Source organism: Paramisgurnus dabryanus, chromosome 4 (assembly GCF_030506205.2).
Source record: "Paramisgurnus dabryanus chromosome 4, PD_genome_1.1, whole genome shotgun sequence".
NCBI classification, from domain to species: domain Eukaryota; kingdom Metazoa; phylum Chordata; class Actinopteri; order Cypriniformes; family Cobitidae; genus Paramisgurnus; species Paramisgurnus dabryanus.
In genome coordinates, this window is record NC_133340.1 from 21,577,031 (window position 1) to 21,596,275 (window position 19,245).

Sequence of the window (19,245 nt, forward strand, 5' to 3'; positions counted from 1 at the left end):
ATCGTTCTTATATGTTTACTGGTTGCTGTTTATCGGTACAGGAAGAGAATAAAGACATCTGATGATGACACATATGAAAATGATTTCCAAGGCACACCAAACAGCAAAGAGATAAAATCCAAGAACCCTAAAGAACCACAAACTTTCAGTCTATGAGAATTTTATGCTCAACATGGGCCAGGCAGATGACATCTATCAAAATCTCTCTCTCTTAAAATAGAATTGACAGCACAATTGAATTTCAATTTCAACAAACCACCATCATTGCGATCTGTGTTTGCATTTCATTTGCATTTTAGGACACACCTAAAAACAACACAATTTTGCTCAGGCTTACAAAGTGACTACTTTAACATTCTATAATAAATTATCTGTGGAGTATTTTGAACTAAAACTTCCCATACGCACTCTGAAAACACCAAATATTTATTTTACATCTTTAAAAAAACTCACAATATTACCCCTTTAAAGCGGTCCATGTTTTTCCATGTTTAAGTGCTCTATGTGAGTCCCCAAGGTTCCCTTCTATCAACCTAGAAAACGTTAAAAAGTAACAACCCAGTGATGTTTGCAAAACCATAGAGACAGAGCGCAGTTATGCAAATTTGAAAAACACGCCCACCGGGGGGGAAAACAATCCAATCGTCTCCATTGACTTTGGATTGCGAGAGGCTGCCTCCTTGTCATTTCTGGCTTATAACAAAAAAACGAATAATGCCTAAAAGCTGCTGTGTGACAATATGTACAGCTAACAAGCCAAAGAACCCAGAAATAAGTTTTTATAAGCTGTCGAGCAGTAAAACCCAACCTTTAAGGGGAAAAAAGTGAATCGCCGACTACATTTCCCCCTTTTTTTCGAAGCCCCTCCCTTGTTGACCCAGGAACGCGTCGGACTCTGCAAAATCAGGTCGTACCTACAAAGTGGCCATTTTTACATGTTATAATAAATTATCTGTGTGATATTTTGAGCGAAAACTACACATACGCACTCTTAAGACACCAAAGAATTATTTTAAATCTTTAAAACAAAATCTCATAATATGATCCCTTTAAACAGCATGTTTAAACGACAGATTGTGATTGCGCAGAAACTTGCAGGTGAACCAAGTGTCATTGCAACCCACTGTTTAAAAATCCCCCTTTACTTGAAGACTGCTCTGACTTCCCCAACGCATTTATAAATTTTCAGGTAAGATTTCTGCCAAAGGTTATGAATGAGATTGGTGTTTGAATTGAGATCATGATCTTTCTTTTACAATTAATCGTGTAGCCCTAATTACAGCACAAACTGGGAATGTCTCACCCTATCAAGAGTGTACAAGAGGAAGCGTTCAGGTTTCAGGGTGGGTGTCTAGAAACTAGCATACATGTGAAAGTTTGAGAACTAAAGACACAAACATGTTTACCAGTGAACTACATGTATAACACAAGTTCATCAGTACCGTGTAATACAGGACATTCAGCTTATAGCAGACAATATAATTGAAACTGGACTTTACAGAAGAAAACAAGGGGATTAGTGCTCAAAATGAAGCTCTTTTGCATTCTCTCATACTGGATATTTCTGTCAGGTCAGTTCTCCCTCTGGGAACAATTTTTTTTGGTTGGCACAATGAGAGCGAGTGTAAGGTGGTGATTCCTTACAACACCTAAAACTACTTCGAATGAAAGAATAGTAGGACTGTGAAGCAATTCAGAATTGTGATTTAATTAATTACATGATGTGTTGATTAATAATTTAATTCATCACATTTAATAACACATAAATATTGACATGTAACTTAAAAAGAGATACTTCCCCTTAAATTTGATAAAATAAACAGTGCTTTTATGTTTTTCAGGATTGTCTGTAGTTTTTTTAGGTACAGAAATTACATGTAAAATAATACTGCATATTCTTTACTGTATACATTAAATATAGATTTATTATTATTAAATATATATACTTATTAAAGTTACACATGTTAATCAGTCAAGACAAATAAATGTTTTTTTTTCTTTGTCCATTGTTTAAATACCATTACAAACAAAGAGCATCAGATTTCCTGTCACTTTAAGAGTGCAAGGATGGATCTGTATGCATTTTAATTATTCACTGCATAGATTCAGAATGTGTTTAAAAGAATATTTGTTGTATTTTAAGATAATTTTGTGTAATTATGTCAGTTTAATTCCAAAAACAACATTTGCAAGCTGTATTTTGAATTTACGCGTACTTGCACATTGTCTGGAGTCTTGAGATGTCTCTCGCTTTAGATGTGCGCAAACACAAAACTTGTCAAACAGCGTTTTAGTACTGCATCGAGATTTGTTTTGGGTTATCTTGTGCTTAAAGAGCACCTGTCCTCCGATTCACAATTTTACATTTCCTTTGGTATGTATGTGTGTATTAGTTCATGTTTATCATATGCAAAAGGTACAAACCCCAAAGTAAACAATGACGCGAGTTATCATCTCCAACGTAAATCTCATTACTTGGGCAACAACAAACACACAGATTGTAGGCAACATTTTACTTCCTGTGATTGGTGACGTAGATAAGACCGACATTATCATAATTCCTCCCGCGTGGACTCACAGCCTGTAAGTTAACTCCTGTTAGCATTGCATTGTGAGTGAATCTTTTAAACATGGTAAGGAGCGTCACTTTTCCGGCTGACGTCAGAGGTATTCAGGCCAATCACAACGTACAGATTAGCTGGCCAATCAGGGACACAGCGCTTTTCAGATCAATGAGCTTTGTACAAAATCAATGTGTTTTAAGAAGACAGGGATATCAAAAATATACGATATGTGGAAAATAATGTTTTTTTTAACCATAAACCAAACTTATTGTATTATACCAAATATACAAAATAATGTTGTTTTTTAGCAATGAATTAGGTGCCCTTTAAATATTTAAATTGGCAAGGCCTCACAGCATGTGAAATGATAAACTTAAAATGACGATGCAGCACTGACTCGATCGGGGCATTAAAAGCGTTGTAAAGTTTTGAACGCATTCATTTCCCCTCATAATTAATGGGTTAAATTAACAGCCTTAAAAAAAACAAGAAATCATGCATTTAATGTAGAACTTTCAAGTAAATATATAAACAGGTATTTGTTCAAAAGAATAACTGAAATCTTATAGAGGAAGTGATAGTTCACATGTAATTTTCCAAGTAAGTGCTGTGTGTCAATACAAGTAATAAATATGGATGCCTAACCCAGAATCAAACCTTTCTTTATGGTTTGCTCTTCTAAAACAAGTGCTCTAACCAGAAACAAAAGAATGTACAAGGATTTAAAGTGTAGCGAAGGGAGGAGGGTCAACAAAACAGACAAAATGTTTTATCTTATTTTACAGAAATCAAGACTTCAACTACTGATGATATTTCTATCCATGGATACACAGGACAATACATCATAGTTTCATGCTCTCATGCTTATGCCCTGAACAACAGAAAGTATTTCTGCAGAGATCCATGTAAAAACCGAGATATTCTAGTTTCATCTGATCGTTCACCTAACAGGAGATTTGCACTGAAGGATTATGGGACAGGAACGTTCACAGTGACCATCACTGATCTACAGGAGTCAGACTCTGGGATTTACTGGTGTGGAGTGGACAGAGTCGGTAAAGACACATATCATGAAGTCAATCTGAAAGTATCTAAAGGTAAAAGAAATATAAGTAATGCACTGCCAACTTACTTTCAATTTAACAAATTAACACACAAACAGCATCTTTAACAGGGATCGTTTCTGAGATTTTCCTGACCACACAAACAGATTCCACATCCTCAACCAGTGAAACCAGCACACCAGGTACTGAAACACACAACTCTGTCCATCACTTAATAACTGAGTTTTTATTTGGATTTCTGTGTTAATCGTCAAGTTAAAAGTCAATTAAAAACATAGTTTGTTGTTGTTCTCCAACAAGCTGTTTTTGACAAGGTGCACCCAACACTGGAATGACTTAAACTGCAATTCGTTGACTGGCTACTAGAGACTGGCTCCAAAAGAGAGTCAATCCCATAGACCCCAATGTTAAAATTCCCAACTTTACAGCAGAAATAAATATGTTTGCTGCTACCCAGTCTCACAAAATTATGTACCTATAGTCACATACATTTTAATTCTTTTTTGTGATAAATTCGTCTAACGAAATTCTGTTTATGTGTCATTGTCACATATTGGTTACTCAACTGCTTTTTCATATTTTCAAACCATTTTCGCTTCGCTTTAGGGTTAGATTTGGTGTTTGCGTTAGGATGTCACTTTAAATACTGTCTTATACTATTTTTTTTTTTCGGATTATTTTTTTTATATTTTCTAAATTTTAAAACACTGTCACCTGGCGTAAGGGTTAAAGTTGGGTTTGGGTAAGGATGTCATTTTATGTAAATCTAACCCTAAACCGAAGCGACAATGGTAAGAATCAAAATAGGACAAATAGGATTTAAATAATATTAATTAATATTTTTCCATGTGTTTGTGATATAATTGGGTCCCCAGTGCTTTAATCAACCTAGAAAACGTGAAAAAGAACAAACCAGTAACTTAGTTTTGTATCAGTGTTTGCATTTCATCCACTCATTTGCATTTTAAAGGACACACCCAAAAATGGCACATTTCTGCTCACTCCTACAAAGTGGCAATTTTAACGTGCTATAATAAATTAACTGTGGGGTATTTTGAGCTAAAACTTCACATAATGTGTCTAAAAATGATTACACAAACAAATCTGATCTTTCATCTCCTTATTGAATCCAAAAATCTCATTGTGCTTGTGGAAAAAGTATGTGAACCTTTGAGTTAATGAGCTCAAAAAAGCTAACTGGAGTCAGGTTTTAGCACACATGGAGTCTCGTTAATATAATACATTTGAAGGTGTGGACTACAGCTACTTTTGACTAATAAAAAAAACCTTCAAACTTTTGGAGCTTGCTCTGCACAAAAACAACATGCTTGTTTGAGCCATGCCTCGCTAAAAAGAGCTTTCAGAATTGTTTCAGTAGTAACGGTTAAATGATTTTGCTTTCTACTCCATTTTAAGGTGTTGTCAATGCATCATCACCTGATGCTTTTACTGACAAAGACACAAAAGCAGGTGAGCTAGTTTCTTTTTTTAAATAATATTAATTCTCATCACATTCTTTGCAGTGACTTATAATACTGACTTTCTTTTTGTTTTAATGACTATCACTATGAATATCAGATGGAAAGAAAACAATCTCCTTTCTATACTGTAAAATACTGTGCACTGTTCCCATTTAAATAGTCAGCGACAGATTATGATATTTACTGAAGCAGACAGTGTCTAGAACTGTTAAAAAGTGAAAGACAAAATATCAACCCCTCCTCATATCTTCTTTATCTGTGCATTATTTCCAGTCCATGCAGATTCTGTCCTCTATGCGGTCGGAGCTGGGCTTCTAGCTGTGATTGTATTTTCTGTTGTACTGGTCTGCATTTTTTGGTACAAAAAGAGAGTACAGACATCAGCAGGTGTGAAACACTCATGCACACACCTGCATAACATAAATCAATAACATTTTAATATCAAAATAATATATAACAACAAACTCATTTCAGAGGACATATTTTCTTTGGCTCATTTCAGTGTCAGCACCATCTACACACACGGCTAATGATTATAAAATCGAGGAGGTGAGTGACACAACTAGATGACCTGCAGGTCTACTACAGTACACTGTAAACATTATTATTGTTTCAGAATATTAACTTTTTATGTGTTTAATTCAGAGCAACTGTGATTATGAGAATGATCCACAAGAGAGACCGAATGCAACCACAGAGAAATCTAAAAACAAGACTAAAGGCTTTCAGAGGCAAACAGATCCGGTCTACGTGAATACATGTCAACACTATGGCAGATCCTAACTAGAACTGGGCACAAAAATCGATTTTTGATTAACTGTTTTTATGTGGTTGATTCTTTATCAATTCTCAAAAGCCCAGAATATTTTTTTTTACATTTCCTCATTAATATTACTGTTAATAATATTAATATTATCATATTACTGTTGTACTGAAAATGATAAGAGATGCATCAAAATATCGGCCAATAATCGGTATTGGACGAACCTACTGACGCGCCAACGCGTCTGCACATTGACTTAACATTGAAATCACTCGCGCTTCACGCCTCTACCGCGGTTTGTGTAAATGCAGCATAAGTTTCAATTACAACAAAGCGGCATCATTGCAATCAGTGTTTGAATTTCATCCACTCATTTGCATTTTTAAAGGACACACCCAAAATGCCAAATTTTTGCTCACACAATTTTAACATGCTATAATAAATTATCTATATGGTATTTTGAGCTAAAACTTCACATGTGTACTCTTGGGACACCAAATATTTATTTTACATCTTAAAGGACCCATGGCATGAAAATGTTAGCATTGCCACTTTGTAGGTGTGAGCAAAAATGTGTCGTTTTGGGTGTGTCATTTAAAATGCAAATGAATGCAGATGAAGTGCAAACACTGATCACAATGATGGTGGTTTGATGCAATTCAAACTCAATTGTGCTGTCAATATTTTTTCTCTCTCTTTCTCTCTGCACTAAATGGCAGTGCTGTGGTTGGATAGTGCAGATTAAGGGGGCGGTATTATTATAATAAGCGTTCCTTATGACATCATAAGGAGGGTTAAATTTCAATGACCTAATTTTTGCTCACACCTACAAAGTGGCAATGCTAACATGTTCATGCCATGGCCCCTTTAAAGATCATTTTGAATTACACAGTATATAAAACATTTTCCAAATAATGGTCATTAGATATCCGATTTCCTAAATGTTCCTTAAAAACAACTTACAAAAATAAAAACTATTGCATTTTCTAATATCACTCTAAAAATGGCTGGGTTATTTTTGACCCATTATGGGTAAATATTGGACAGAACACATGCTGGGTTAAAAATGACCAAATGTTGGGTTGTTTTCATGCACCGATGGGGCATAATAACCCAGCAGTTGGGTTAAAACTTTAACCCAGCAGTGTGTTTTGTCCAATATTTACCCATTATGGTTAAAAATAACCCAGCCATTTTTAGAGTGATCTAAAAAGCTGTTTTTTTATATTACAGCCTATTAAAGGCATTGCTGAATGTGATTTTTTTAATGTTTAACAAGGCTTTCGAACAATGATTTTATTAGGCTACTTAGCAAAAAAGGTTTTTTTCATATTTAAACAAGATGCTGAATATTTACATTACATTGCAACAATTTACACTGAAAGAAATAAAGCTTTTCTTGGTACATAAAATATCCTAAATCTAATCCTAAATAAAGGCTATCCCAACAATGGTAACATTTTATTTTATTACTTATCAGTAGTCACACTATATAAAAGATTATTTACATATACATCTATGCTATGTCTCCATTAGGTAAACCTGTTAACTCAATTAATTAATAAATTAAGATCTTGATAAATACAGCAGATTTAGTTGCAGATGAGTTTCTGTCTGTTGTGACTGTTGGATCCTGTCTGAAAGCTTTGACATGTTGATCATTTGAGTGAACTGTAGATCACATCAGCGGAGCTGGGGAAAACAGTCAAAAACACTTTAATGAGCCATTTTAGATCTATCAAACCTCATTCATTAAAATGTTTCACACAACTGTTATTAAGAGTTCAATAAATGCTACGCACCTGTGAGGATCAGAGGTAGGATGCTTTTTAAAGTTCATATACTGGCAGTCCATTTCTTCATAATCATTCAACTCTTTCTTTCTAATGTGTCGGACACTGGCGTACTGAACATCATCCGTATCAGCAGATTTTAAGGCTTCAATCTGATTGGTTGATAATTCTACTATTGAGTAAAGTGGAACATCATTGGGTGAAGCTGATCCTGCTGCTCTGTTAAGACTTTTGTCCTGCAGTGTTGAACAATAAAACGATCACATTATATTGGTGAGAGTAAATTAATAAATGCAAAAAATATAACTGTTTTTGCCGACTTGCCTGATCTTCACCATTTTTTCTCTTTTTCCTGAAAAACACATTTATTATTGTAAAAATACGTTATTGAAAAATTCACTAAAATGTTTTATAGAGCTATAAAAATGAGGAACATAAAAACAGCTCTAATACTAATGTGTGCTTTCATGTTATTAATGTGCTTAATAGTTACCATTTATACAGTATGATGAAAATGATGATAACCAACAAGAGGCATCCCACAATCCCAGAAACGGCGTACAGAGCAGAACTCTGAACCCCTGAAACAAGATGTGTATAAAGATCACTTTGTTCGGTAAAAGAGGACATTCATATCTGTAATAATGCATTTACCTTTGACTGATATAGCAGCAGATCTCTGAGATCCGACTTCATTCTGAGCCTCACAGTAAAACCATCCACTGTCTCTGGAGTTAATGTTAGTGATGCTGTACGTCTGTCCAGATCCAACAGATGATGTTTCATTCTCCTTAAACCAGCTGTAGTTGTGAACAGGTGGATTTGATTCACTACTGCAGGTCAGATTCACTGAATCACCCTCCATTATTTCACCAGATCCACTGATGGACACCACGACATTTCTTGGTGCATCTACAACAGAATGAAACAAAATATAATTTTAATTAATTTAAAATATTTGTATAAAATGTATATGTATGTATTTCTTCATACTAAACCGCAAATCAAAATTTCCATAATACAAGTCACGTCTAAAACTCTTACACATCACATCCAGCATCACAGCATCTGAATCTTTCTCTCCATGTTTATTTCCGGACTTGCACTTGTATTCTCCACTGTTATCTGATCTGATACTCGTGATGCTGTAGATCTGTCCAGATCCCACTGACTTTTCTCCTTTAAACCAGCTGTAGATCTGAACAGGTGGATTTGATTCACTGCTGCAGGTCAGATTCACTGAATCACCCTCCATTATTTTACCAGATCTACTGATGGATGCCGAAACATTTCTTGGTGCATCTGCAAGATATTTAAATGAAAAAAATATACTTGCTGTAAATAAATTATATCATATAACATGTTTTATGTTACGTAAAATTTTTTACTTGTTTTTATAAGTTATGCCAACTTATATCTAGTCAAAACTTATAATAGTAAGTTGAATTAAGTTGCATAACAAAGTTGAATAAAATCAAAGCAGCTTTATTTACAGTGTTGAAAATCTATTAGCTCATTGGTGTTTAGAAAATATAGAGGAGTTGAAAGGTCTGGTTCTAGCACACAGACATCTTTAAAGTTGACAATATCAATATTTATAATAGGGCTGCACGATTCAAGCTAAAATGTGAATCACGATTTTTTTTCCATGGGAATTGAGATCCCGATTCTCTCACCCGATTCTCTTTTTTTTTTACAAAAACATTTATTATGCACTTAACTAAAAAAAAAAACGTGCTACAGGACTTTCAGTTATAATACCGTGTCTTAAAAGTCTTTCTTATTTTAGACCCCTTAAAATTTTGAGTAATTTAAAATTTGTTAACGTTAGCTGTTAAATTGCACCTGTGCTTTTTGTACTATCAAACTGGCCAACATTAAAACTTTAAAAACACTAACGTTAAACCTTTAAAAGACTAAACGATCAACATTTTGAGGCATCAGAGAGAAACGCAGACATGTAACAATGTTCCCCTCGTGCGAAAAACCCTTTCTAATGGAGAGCTTGTGGCGGTGACACAGAGACCGTTTCTCAATCTGAAGGCTGCAGCCTCTATGGAGGTCGCATTTCTAAACTGCGCATCATAATTTCAGAATATTAACAATTAACGTTATAAAGATGACTAATATTTTTAGTTAATAATAAATTGTTGAAGTATGTTTATGACTTGCGAATGTAATGCTCCGTTAACTCAAATGAACCAGGCTTGATGACGTATACAGCCTGCATATGCGACCTCCGCAGGTTCCAGCCTTCCGATTAAGGTAAGTCCTGAGTTAAATAATTTCCTTGCCTTCTTTCGGAACCATTGTTGTTGCATCTTCAGTTTCTCCGTCGCCACCAGGATTTTCCACAATGACGCTCGTTAATCCTCTCTTTTTGGTGAAAATTGCCGCTCCAAATCCACCAAGTAAACGACTGTGTTTAGGTCTGCCGCCTTGTTATACGTCACGCGAGTGACAGCGGAACGCCGCAAATGAGATGAGAGAGAGGAAAGAAACGATCGGGTCTGATTGGTGAATGAATAGGGTTTGGTTTTACCCTGTATGAGTGTGTGTTAGCAAGTTTGACTGATATTCTTGGATTGTAATCTAAATACGTGAACACGTAAACGCAGAATCTGAATACAGGGAAATACTGTATATGCAAGTGAATCGCCGTCATTTAAAATGAAGATCGCATACATGTATGAATCGAGATCGTGATTCTTTTTCGATTAATCGTGCAGCCCTAATTTATAACATGAAAAACAGCTACAACACTGCTGCTTACACATCACATTCAGCACCACAGCATCTGAATATTTATGTCCATGTTTATTTCTGGACTTGCACTTGTATTCTCCACTGTGATCTGATTTGATACTCGTGATGCTGTAGATCTGTCCAGATCCCACTAACTTTTCTCCTTTAAACCAGTTGTAGTTGTAAACAGGTGGATTTGATTCACTGCTGCAGGTCAGAGTCACTGATTCACCCTCCACTATTTCACCAGATCGACTGATGGATGCTGAAGTTTTCTCAGGAGGATCTAAATGTAAAAGTATTATTCAGTATTATGTAATTTATCCCATGATTTTTTTATTTTAATTATCAACACTTACTAAAATTAACACAAACAATATGCACAAACAATCTGATAAAGACGAAATCCAGACAAAATATTCATATTACTAAATCAATAAACAATTTTACATACAGTATTGCTACAGTGGTATTAATAAATGTAAAAAAAAAATGTACGTTGGTCCTGATCATCATAAATTGTTTGCGTGAAACAATTCTGACTAATCTGAATTCGTAAAAACATTATTGTGTTAATGAAGCAGTGAGTACTTACACTCAACACTAAGATAAACATCAGGAGAGGACAGAAGACGTTTAGATCCTCTTACAGCAACACATCTATAAACTCCTGAATCATCACGACTGACTGACTGCAGGTGAAGTTGATTCAATGTTTTTATTCCTTTAGTGAATCTCTCTGTGTTTCTGTACCAGATGAATGTTGTTTCTTCAGTCAGTCTGCAGGTGGTTTTACATGTAAGAGTCACTGAATCTCCCTCTTTCACTTTCTGATTTGTCTCCACCTGCAGGTCTGACAGCACAACAACAACAACAACAACAACAACAAACTCTCTGTTAGTCCATAATCATAGTGAAATTCACTGATCAATGTCATTACAGAATAAACTAGATCAATTTTTCATAATATAATCTCTCATGTCCTCTGTGTGTTAATATGATTGTGTTTTTTATTTCATTACCTGTGACATCAAGCTGAACTCCAGGAACTCCTGTCCATTTACCATCTTCATCTGTTGTAAATCTGCAGTAGTAGATGTGTTTATCAGCTTCTGTCACATCTGTCAAAGTGATGCTGAAAGGGTTTTCATTCTCACTTTGACAAACTCCTCTTTTGTATGTTGGGTCCAGACACAGGTTTGGGTGTTCCACTTGAGATTCAACAGCTTTAGTCCAGAAGACTTTATTGAACACATAGCCAGATGGATATTTTAAAGTACAGGTTATTCTCACTGTTGATCCTCTTAATGCACAAACATATGAAGGGCTGTAATTCACTCCCCAATCCTGCTGATCAACAACTGAAACACACAAATATAGGCAATAAATAAATCACAATTTATCGACTTAAGACGATTTCATTCATGCCGGTGATTGACAGGTTCTCCTCAACACATTGTGTTGATCTGCGCTGTTTCGTGCCGATGTACAACTCACATAAAGTTGATAATTCCGCAAATAGCTGCAATTGCAGATTTCGAACAGAGATGGTGACAGAGAGTAAAAGGAAAAACGCTGGACTGCACCTTTAAAATGAAACAAAACATCAACATCTAAGCCAAATAAATGAATTGTGTTTTCTACAGAAATTTTTTTACAGAACATTAATAAAAATATAATAATTTGTTACATTTATATAGTGCTTTTCTCAGTACTCAAAGCGCTTTACATATGAAAGGGGGATTCTAGCACTTAAACATGGAAAAAGTCTGATTTTCACGCTAACAACACTTTACAAAGACAGAGCTATTGCTGTTTGCTGTTAAAATGGCATTATACGCTTCATTTTCCGCAGAGCACTGCATATAATAAATATTCTCCGTTTCATTTTCCGTGTCTGTCTCGTTTATCTGTATTAACAAAATAAAATAGGCATTACATAAAGCTAACACATCTCTCATGATCCGCACTGATGCAGCGGCGAAGCACGTTTAAATAACACCTGAGCCGGTAGACAAAAACAGACAACCTGGTACCATCAAAATGGTTAAACAAACTCGGGGTTACAGGATTAGTTTCAAGTTGACAAAACCAAGCCAATGTGCAGGCCTTGTTGGTACAAGCTACTTTCATGGTACCCAAAACCCAGGATTTGCACAAAATAATGCTTAACAAACCTGGCTTACCAACTAAACCGGCTTCATGGTATAGGCCCTCGGTGTCAAAACTCAAAATATTTAAATTAGTCTGTGATCTGACTTGCCAAAACAATCAGAAATACATACAAATTAATTTCCATGTATATTTCACATTAAAGTCTGTAAAAGACAATACATGAAGTGAAAAGCATTAAGGGGGCGTTATTATTATAATAAGAGCTCCTTATGACATCATAAAGAGGGCCACATTTCAATTACCTATTTTTGCTTACACCTACAAAGTAGCAATGCTAACCTCTGTATGCCATTGGCCCTTGAATGCTTCGTCTCCTCCGTTGTTGCGATGCCCCTCGCCTGATTTTTTCCCTAAACCTGTTCAGATACAGTAGGAGTTTTACTTTAGTTCTCAGGGGCAGAAAGAAATATGATTAGTTGAACAATGAAAGTGCTCGTTGGTGTTTTAAGCCCTCAACAGAGCCTTCAAAGCAGCTTCTTCAGTGAAGCAGTTCAAGCTCACCGTTGGTCAGGTGAGTAGCGCAGATATGATTAGAATGATTAATCTGACTGTATTTGATTTCAGCTCGAAATGTTTTGAGTGTTTAAGTGATGTGTTTCTTCTGTCTGTGATACGACTTTCTTTTTCGTGCCAGTTTCATGTATTGGTTACTCAAAATTTTTGCTTGTTTTACTTATTTTTGTCCAAAAATAATGTGTAATATAATATCTGTAACACTGACAGAGACCGAAGTAGAGTTGTCAAGTTACTGATGCAGTTATATTAGTGCACCTGTCCCTCATAAAAACGCATACGTTTTCATGCCTGTTATTAGGTTTGTTTGAGTTCATGCACCGCTGCAAGAACCAACAGGTGGATGACATCAAAGTACCGTGAGAGCAATTCCCGAAATCATATGGAGAAGTCTGATTTCAAGTCGCTCTTGTGGTATTGTGATGTCATCCTCCTGTCGGTTCTTGTGGTTCCGCATGAACTCGAACAAGTCTACTACGTCAGAGGTCACATGATAACGTCAACATGGCGGATGCTGTCCATCTGGTCCATACTAACGCAAGCGTACGTACTGTAGCGTTGCCACCCGTCCTGGTTTTCCCGGGATTGTTCTCTTTTTTGAGTCACAGTCCCAGAAAACTTCTATTCTTTCCCGGGACACGAATTGTACCGGTTTTTTGTGAAAATGAACTTTTAAAGCAGAATTTCCTGGTTTCAAATTAAAGTGTTTCCTTCCACTGTTTCTGTGTTCATCCAATCCTGTGTCCGTAACCGGGTAAAATAAAACAGGTAACACAGTGCATTGGCCAGGCGTTTACTTTTATTTGATTGGAAGCTCAACTAATCGCCTAGCAACTACCTATGCTGTCGGTTGGTCGCACGCGTCGCATCCACAGATTCCACACACACATCCTGGATGAAATAGTTTGAGTTAAGTTGCTAGTCAGCTTTTAAAACAATCAGTGGGGTTGGTCAAAGCTGAACTTCAAGTTAGATTAAACTTTATATGATCATGCTTGGAGTTTAAAGCATTCATTGAGGGACAGCTGAGACTTCTGCAGGCAGCAAAAAGGGATGAGAAATACACATGGAAAAAGAGGTGAGAAATGTCAGTTTTAGGTTGCCCAAATTTACTAAGTTAACAAAAACAAAACAAAGTTGTTTATAATCTATTATAATAAATGTAATCATGTTTAAATTGCTAAAGAATATATCCTATATTTGTACAAATGATTATATTTTATAATAGAATATAATTATGCAGTATATGTTTACACAATGTTTATACAAAAGTGTATTTAATGTATGTATTAATGTAGAAAGTCCAGAGTGACTGCATCTACGTCAGGGAGTGCATCTACGTCAGGACAAATATAGGTAAGAGAGGGAATAGAGTCCAACAACTGTTAAAATAGTATATTTGCAAATATTAGTTGATCCCCTCTCCAAAAAACAAAACAAAAATACATTTCATCTGAGTGTCCCGGTTTTTCACAAATCAAAGGTGGCAACCCTAATGTACTGCCTTATTGAAATTCACTACAGTACCTACTCAGTAAGTATACGATTTTAGATTCAGCCATCGTTTAAGTAAAACTTCTATCTGGAACTGGTTTGGGGAAAAAATCACGCACACCCCTCGCTTGCATCATGGAGGGTGGAGCTAAGACGCAAAGAAAGGAAACGAGGATGCACAAATGAGAATTTAGAAGCACCGCAAGTGAAAAAGTAGAGAGCGAATGTAGGGAATAAAGTTGTTCACTCAACAACTTCATTGTTTCTGACACCACTACAAAATTGTGGACATCCATAAGTGGACTATATAGGAGACACAATAAAGGGTAACAGGACACACCTGAAGACAATCAGGGCAGGGTAATACAAAGACTACAAAGACCATGCACATGAACAACAAAGGCAAATGACATCAGACTTTAAAATAAAAGACATGACACAAAACCTTTACATTCATTTCTTTTGCACTTTATACATTAAACCAAAGATTTAAGTTTAAGCATTCTTATACTTCCAAACAAAATTAAGAACGAGTTTAAAGGTGTGAAATATTTCAGTGTGTGGACTCACCAACTACTGTAAGATAAACATCAGGAGAGGACAGACGTTCAGATCCTCTTACAGCAGCAGCACATCTATAAACTCCTGAATCATCACGACTGAATGACTGCAGGTGAAGTTGATTCAATGTAATTCTTCCTTTAGTGAATCTCTCTGTGTTTCTGTACCAGATGAATGTTGTTTCTTCAGTTAGACTGCAGGTGGTTTTACATGTAAGAGTCACTGAATCTCCCTCTTTCACTCTCTGATTTGTCTCCACCTGCAGGTCTGACAGCACAACAACAACAACAACAACAACAACAACAACAACAACCTCTCTGTATTATCATCATCATCATCATCATCATCTTTGTCATCATAACCAGGCAGCAATCTAAATAAAATTCAATATCAAGCATTGTTGGAAATTATTGTTATAACTAAACCAATTAAACAATTAACATAGTTAGTGCAGGGCAAATGTTATGTCTCAGAAACTGCATCATCAGACATCTAACCTGACGAATAATTTTGATATCATATCAGTCCAGAATAAACTGCTCACAGATGTTATCAATAGACAGACTGCAACAATATAAAGATTACATTTAGTCTGGATGAAACAAATCTCATCCACCTCTGATCATTAAAATCAATGAAGAGGAGAAACAAAGACAAGAAAATCACACACGGATCATAATGAAATCATTTAATCAATATCATCACATTATCAACTTTATGAATTTATATCAAACCACATTTACATAATATAACATCTCATGTTCTCTGTGTGTTAGTATGATTCAGTGGTTTATTTCATTACCTGTGACATCAAGCTGAACTCCAGGAATCCCTCTCCATACATTGTTTTTACAGTTGTATCCACAGTCTGTTGTAAATCTGCAGTAGTAGATGTGTTTATCAGCTTCTGTCACATCTGTCAAAGTGATGCTGTGAGAGTCTTTATTTTCACTGTGACACTGAACTCTTGTTCTGTTTTCTGGATCCAAACACAGGTCAGGAGGCTCTCCATCAGTCACAGCAGTTTTAGTCCAGACGGCTTTATTGACCACATAGTCTTTAGGATATTTAATTGTAGAAGATATTCTCACTGTTGAGCCTCTTAATGCACAAACATATGAAGGGCTGTAATTCACTCCCCAACCCAGCTGATCATCATCTGAAACACAGAGATGAGAAATAAAAGAACAACAACAAGAACATGAATCTTGAATTTGTAAAGCACTTCATATGTTATCGACATGTTTGGGACCCATTTTTTAAATCCTCCTCAACAATATACAGAATGATTTAATGGGTGTTAAATGTTTCACTGTTATTAATGAATCAGTGTGTGCTTACACTCAACATTAAGATGAACATTAGGAGAGGAGAGAAGACGTTCAGATCCTCTTACAGCATCACATCTATAATCTCCTGAATCATCACGTCTGACTGACTGCAGGTGAAGTTGATTCAATGTAATTCTTCCTTTAGTGAATCTCTCTGTGTTTCTGTACCAGATGAATGTTGTTTCTTCAGTCAGACTGCAGGTGGTTTTACATGTAAGAGTCACTGAATCTCCAACCTTTACTTTCTGATTTTCTGTCACCACCTGCAGGTCTGACAGCACAAAAAATTCTCTGTTAGTAAACCATCATACTGAAATCCTCTTATCAATGTTATTAAATAATGAATTTGATCAATATTATAAGACATCTCATTCTTTTATATCAGACCACAGTTTAATGATATAATCTCTCATGTTCCCTGTGTGTTAATGTGATTCAGTGTTTTATTTCATTACCTGTGACATCAAGCTGAACTCCAGGAGTCCCTGTCCATACATTGTTCTTGTGGCCACAGCTGTATCCACAGTTTGTTGTAAATTTGCAGTAGTAGATGTTTTTATCAGCTTCTGTCACTTGTGTCAAAGTGATACTGATAGTGTCTTTAGATTTACTGTAAACACACTGAACTCTTCCTCTGTTATTTGTGTCTGGGCACAGGTTTGATCCTGTATTTGCTGATTTGGTCCAGATGGCTGCTTTAACGCTATGATGAGGTTGTTTTAAAGTACAAGATAATATCACTGTTGATTCTCTTAATGCACAAACATTTGAAGGGCTGTAATTCACTCCCCAATCCTGCTGACCATCAACATCTGAAACACAGAGATCAGGAAACTTTATAGATAACACAAAACAAGTCCAAAAATCTGCATTCATTCAAACACTCAAGAGTTGATATCATGTTATCAGACACAAGGTTTGAAGTGATTTCTGAGGTCTTTTTATAGAAATGACATGAAGTGTATGTACGTAAAGTGAGTGTATAAGTGTGAAGAGTGAAGTGTGATCTGCACTTACCAGCAGTCATAAGCAGAAACATCAGAGATATTCTGAAACACATCTCCATATCAAACCTCTACAATCATAAAACATACATTAGAAATTGTGCACAAACATAAGCATGGTGTCAACCATTTTTTTTTAACATTATAGTCTTCTGAAGGGATGCACACTAGCTGGCTGTAGTAATGATTTCATAGTGAGATGTCACACGTGAGACATTTCAACCTATTCTGTGTCAAATAAATAATCAACACTTTTTCACATGGCTTAAGGACTGCCCCTTTTGTTTCAAATATAAATGTGCCCATTCTCATAGTAAAATAATAATAAAAAATGTAAAATATTAATAAATAACATATGTTGCCATTGCTGCTAACAATAATAAAAAATACTAAATGTTATAAACAAATTGATAAAAAGTGTATCACTGTATGCAGAGGTGGGTAGTCCATGTGCCATGAGTCAAAGTCCTCTCCAGGATTTTGTTCCAATCACCTTGATTAGCTAATTAGCACAGTTTTTTTCAGCAGGAGGTGGGTAGGCAAGATAGGAATGTGACTATCTTTGAATTCAGCTCGAAATGTTACGAGCATTTATGTGACGTCTTTCCGCGTTTTCACGTGTCCGTGGCATGACTGTCTTTTTCGTGCCAGATTCACATATTGGTTACTCAATTGTTTTTCCTTTTTTCAAACCCTTGTTGCTTGGGGTTGGCGTTAGACTTGTGTTTTTTGTCTGATTTTTAAACGGTTTCCACGCAAGGATAAAGTTGGGTTTGGCATAAATGCGGATGTTTTTATTTGTCAGAATTTTTAAAGGGGACATATTATGAAAATCTGACTTTTTCCATGTTTAACTGATATAATTGTGTCCCCAGTGCTTTTATCAACCTAGAAAATGTGAAAAAGATCAACCCAGTAACTTAGTTTTGGTAAACCATTCTTTCCAGGCATGTGAAAAAATAGGTCATTGTAATTTGGCTCCTATTGTGATGTCAGAATAAGGTAATACCGCCCCCTTAATCTGCACTATCCAACCACAGCACTGCCATTTAGTTCAGAGAGAAGAGAGAGAAAAGAAGGACTTGACAGCACAATTGAGTTTCAATTACAACAAACCACCATCATTGTGATCAGTGTTTGCACTTCAGCCGCTCATTTGCATTTTAAATGACACACCCAAAACGACACATTTTTGATCAGACCTAGATTAAGACTTAGTTTACATCTTAGAAAAAATCTCATAATATGTCCCCTTTAAATGTTTTTGCTTCAGGTTAGAGTTGGGTTAGGATGCATTTTATGTAACAGAAAGTTGTTTTAACCCCAACTCCAAGCTACAATGGTAAGAAAATTGGGAAAACAATTGAGTAACCAACACATGAAACTGGCACAAAAAAGAAAGTCATGCCACGAAACCGTGGCTTTTTAAACACTCAAATCATTCGAGCTGAATATAAATACAGTCACATTCCTATCTTACCATATCTGTGCTACTCACCTGACCACAGGGAGTGCCTTCCAAGCAGTGCTGCCTTAAAGGCTTCGTTGAGGGCTTAAAACACCAACGAGTCAAGAGCTCACCTCCTGCTGAAAAACTGTGCTAATTAGCAAATCCAGGTGATTGGAACAAAATACTGGAGAGGACTTTTACTTATGGCACATGGATTACCCATCTCTGACTGTATGACATCCACGAGTATTGCAAGAGTAATTCAAAAGCACTCATACGCCAACTGGTGTGCGCAGCTGCACATTTT

The 19,245-nt window shown here is 35.9% G+C and overlaps 2 protein-coding genes across 6 annotated transcripts in view; one reads left to right on the forward strand and one right to left on the reverse strand.

The window, feature by feature from the left end:
• The first annotated feature begins 1,115 nt into the window (after positions 1-1,115).
• Positions 1,116-6,050, forward strand: LOC135786116 (uncharacterized). The gene is made up of 7 exons (XM_073814295.1): positions 1,116-1,571; positions 3,350-3,661; positions 3,739-3,810; positions 5,045-5,098; positions 5,383-5,496; positions 5,612-5,658; positions 5,755-6,050. The coding sequence occupies exons 1-7, from the start codon at positions 1,529-1,531 to the stop codon at positions 5,890-5,892; spliced, it is 780 nt and encodes a 259-aa protein (XP_073670396.1). The 5' UTR covers positions 1,116-1,528; the 3' UTR covers positions 5,893-6,050.
• A 1,013-nt stretch (positions 6,051-7,063) lies between these two features.
• The window catches only part of LOC135760384 (B-cell receptor CD22-like), a 59,610-nt gene continuing 47,428 nt past the window's right edge, over positions 7,064-19,245 (reverse strand). For 3 of the 5 annotated variants that reach the window (XM_073814306.1, XM_073814299.1, XM_073814303.1), the window contains 9 exons: positions 11,433-11,771; positions 11,006-11,263; positions 10,439-10,696; positions 8,710-8,967; positions 8,320-8,577; positions 8,159-8,246; positions 7,990-8,017; positions 7,675-7,901; positions 7,064-7,564 (listed from right to left, as the gene is read on the reverse strand). In XM_073814306.1, coding sequence (XP_073670407.1) covers positions 7,531-7,564; positions 7,675-7,901; positions 7,990-8,017; positions 8,159-8,246; positions 8,320-8,577; positions 8,710-8,967; positions 10,439-10,696; positions 11,006-11,263; positions 11,433-11,771 — 1,748 coding nt within the window. In that variant the 3' untranslated portion in view covers positions 7,064-7,530. Of the gene's footprint in view, positions 7,565-7,674; positions 7,902-7,989; positions 8,018-8,158; positions 8,247-8,319; positions 8,578-8,709; positions 8,968-10,438; positions 10,697-11,005; positions 11,264-11,432; positions 11,772-15,162; positions 15,421-15,955; positions 16,313-16,494; positions 16,756-16,939; positions 17,297-19,245 lie in introns of all 5 variants that reach the window. The other 2 variants (XM_073814300.1, XM_065274356.2) reach the window with 2 other exon arrangements.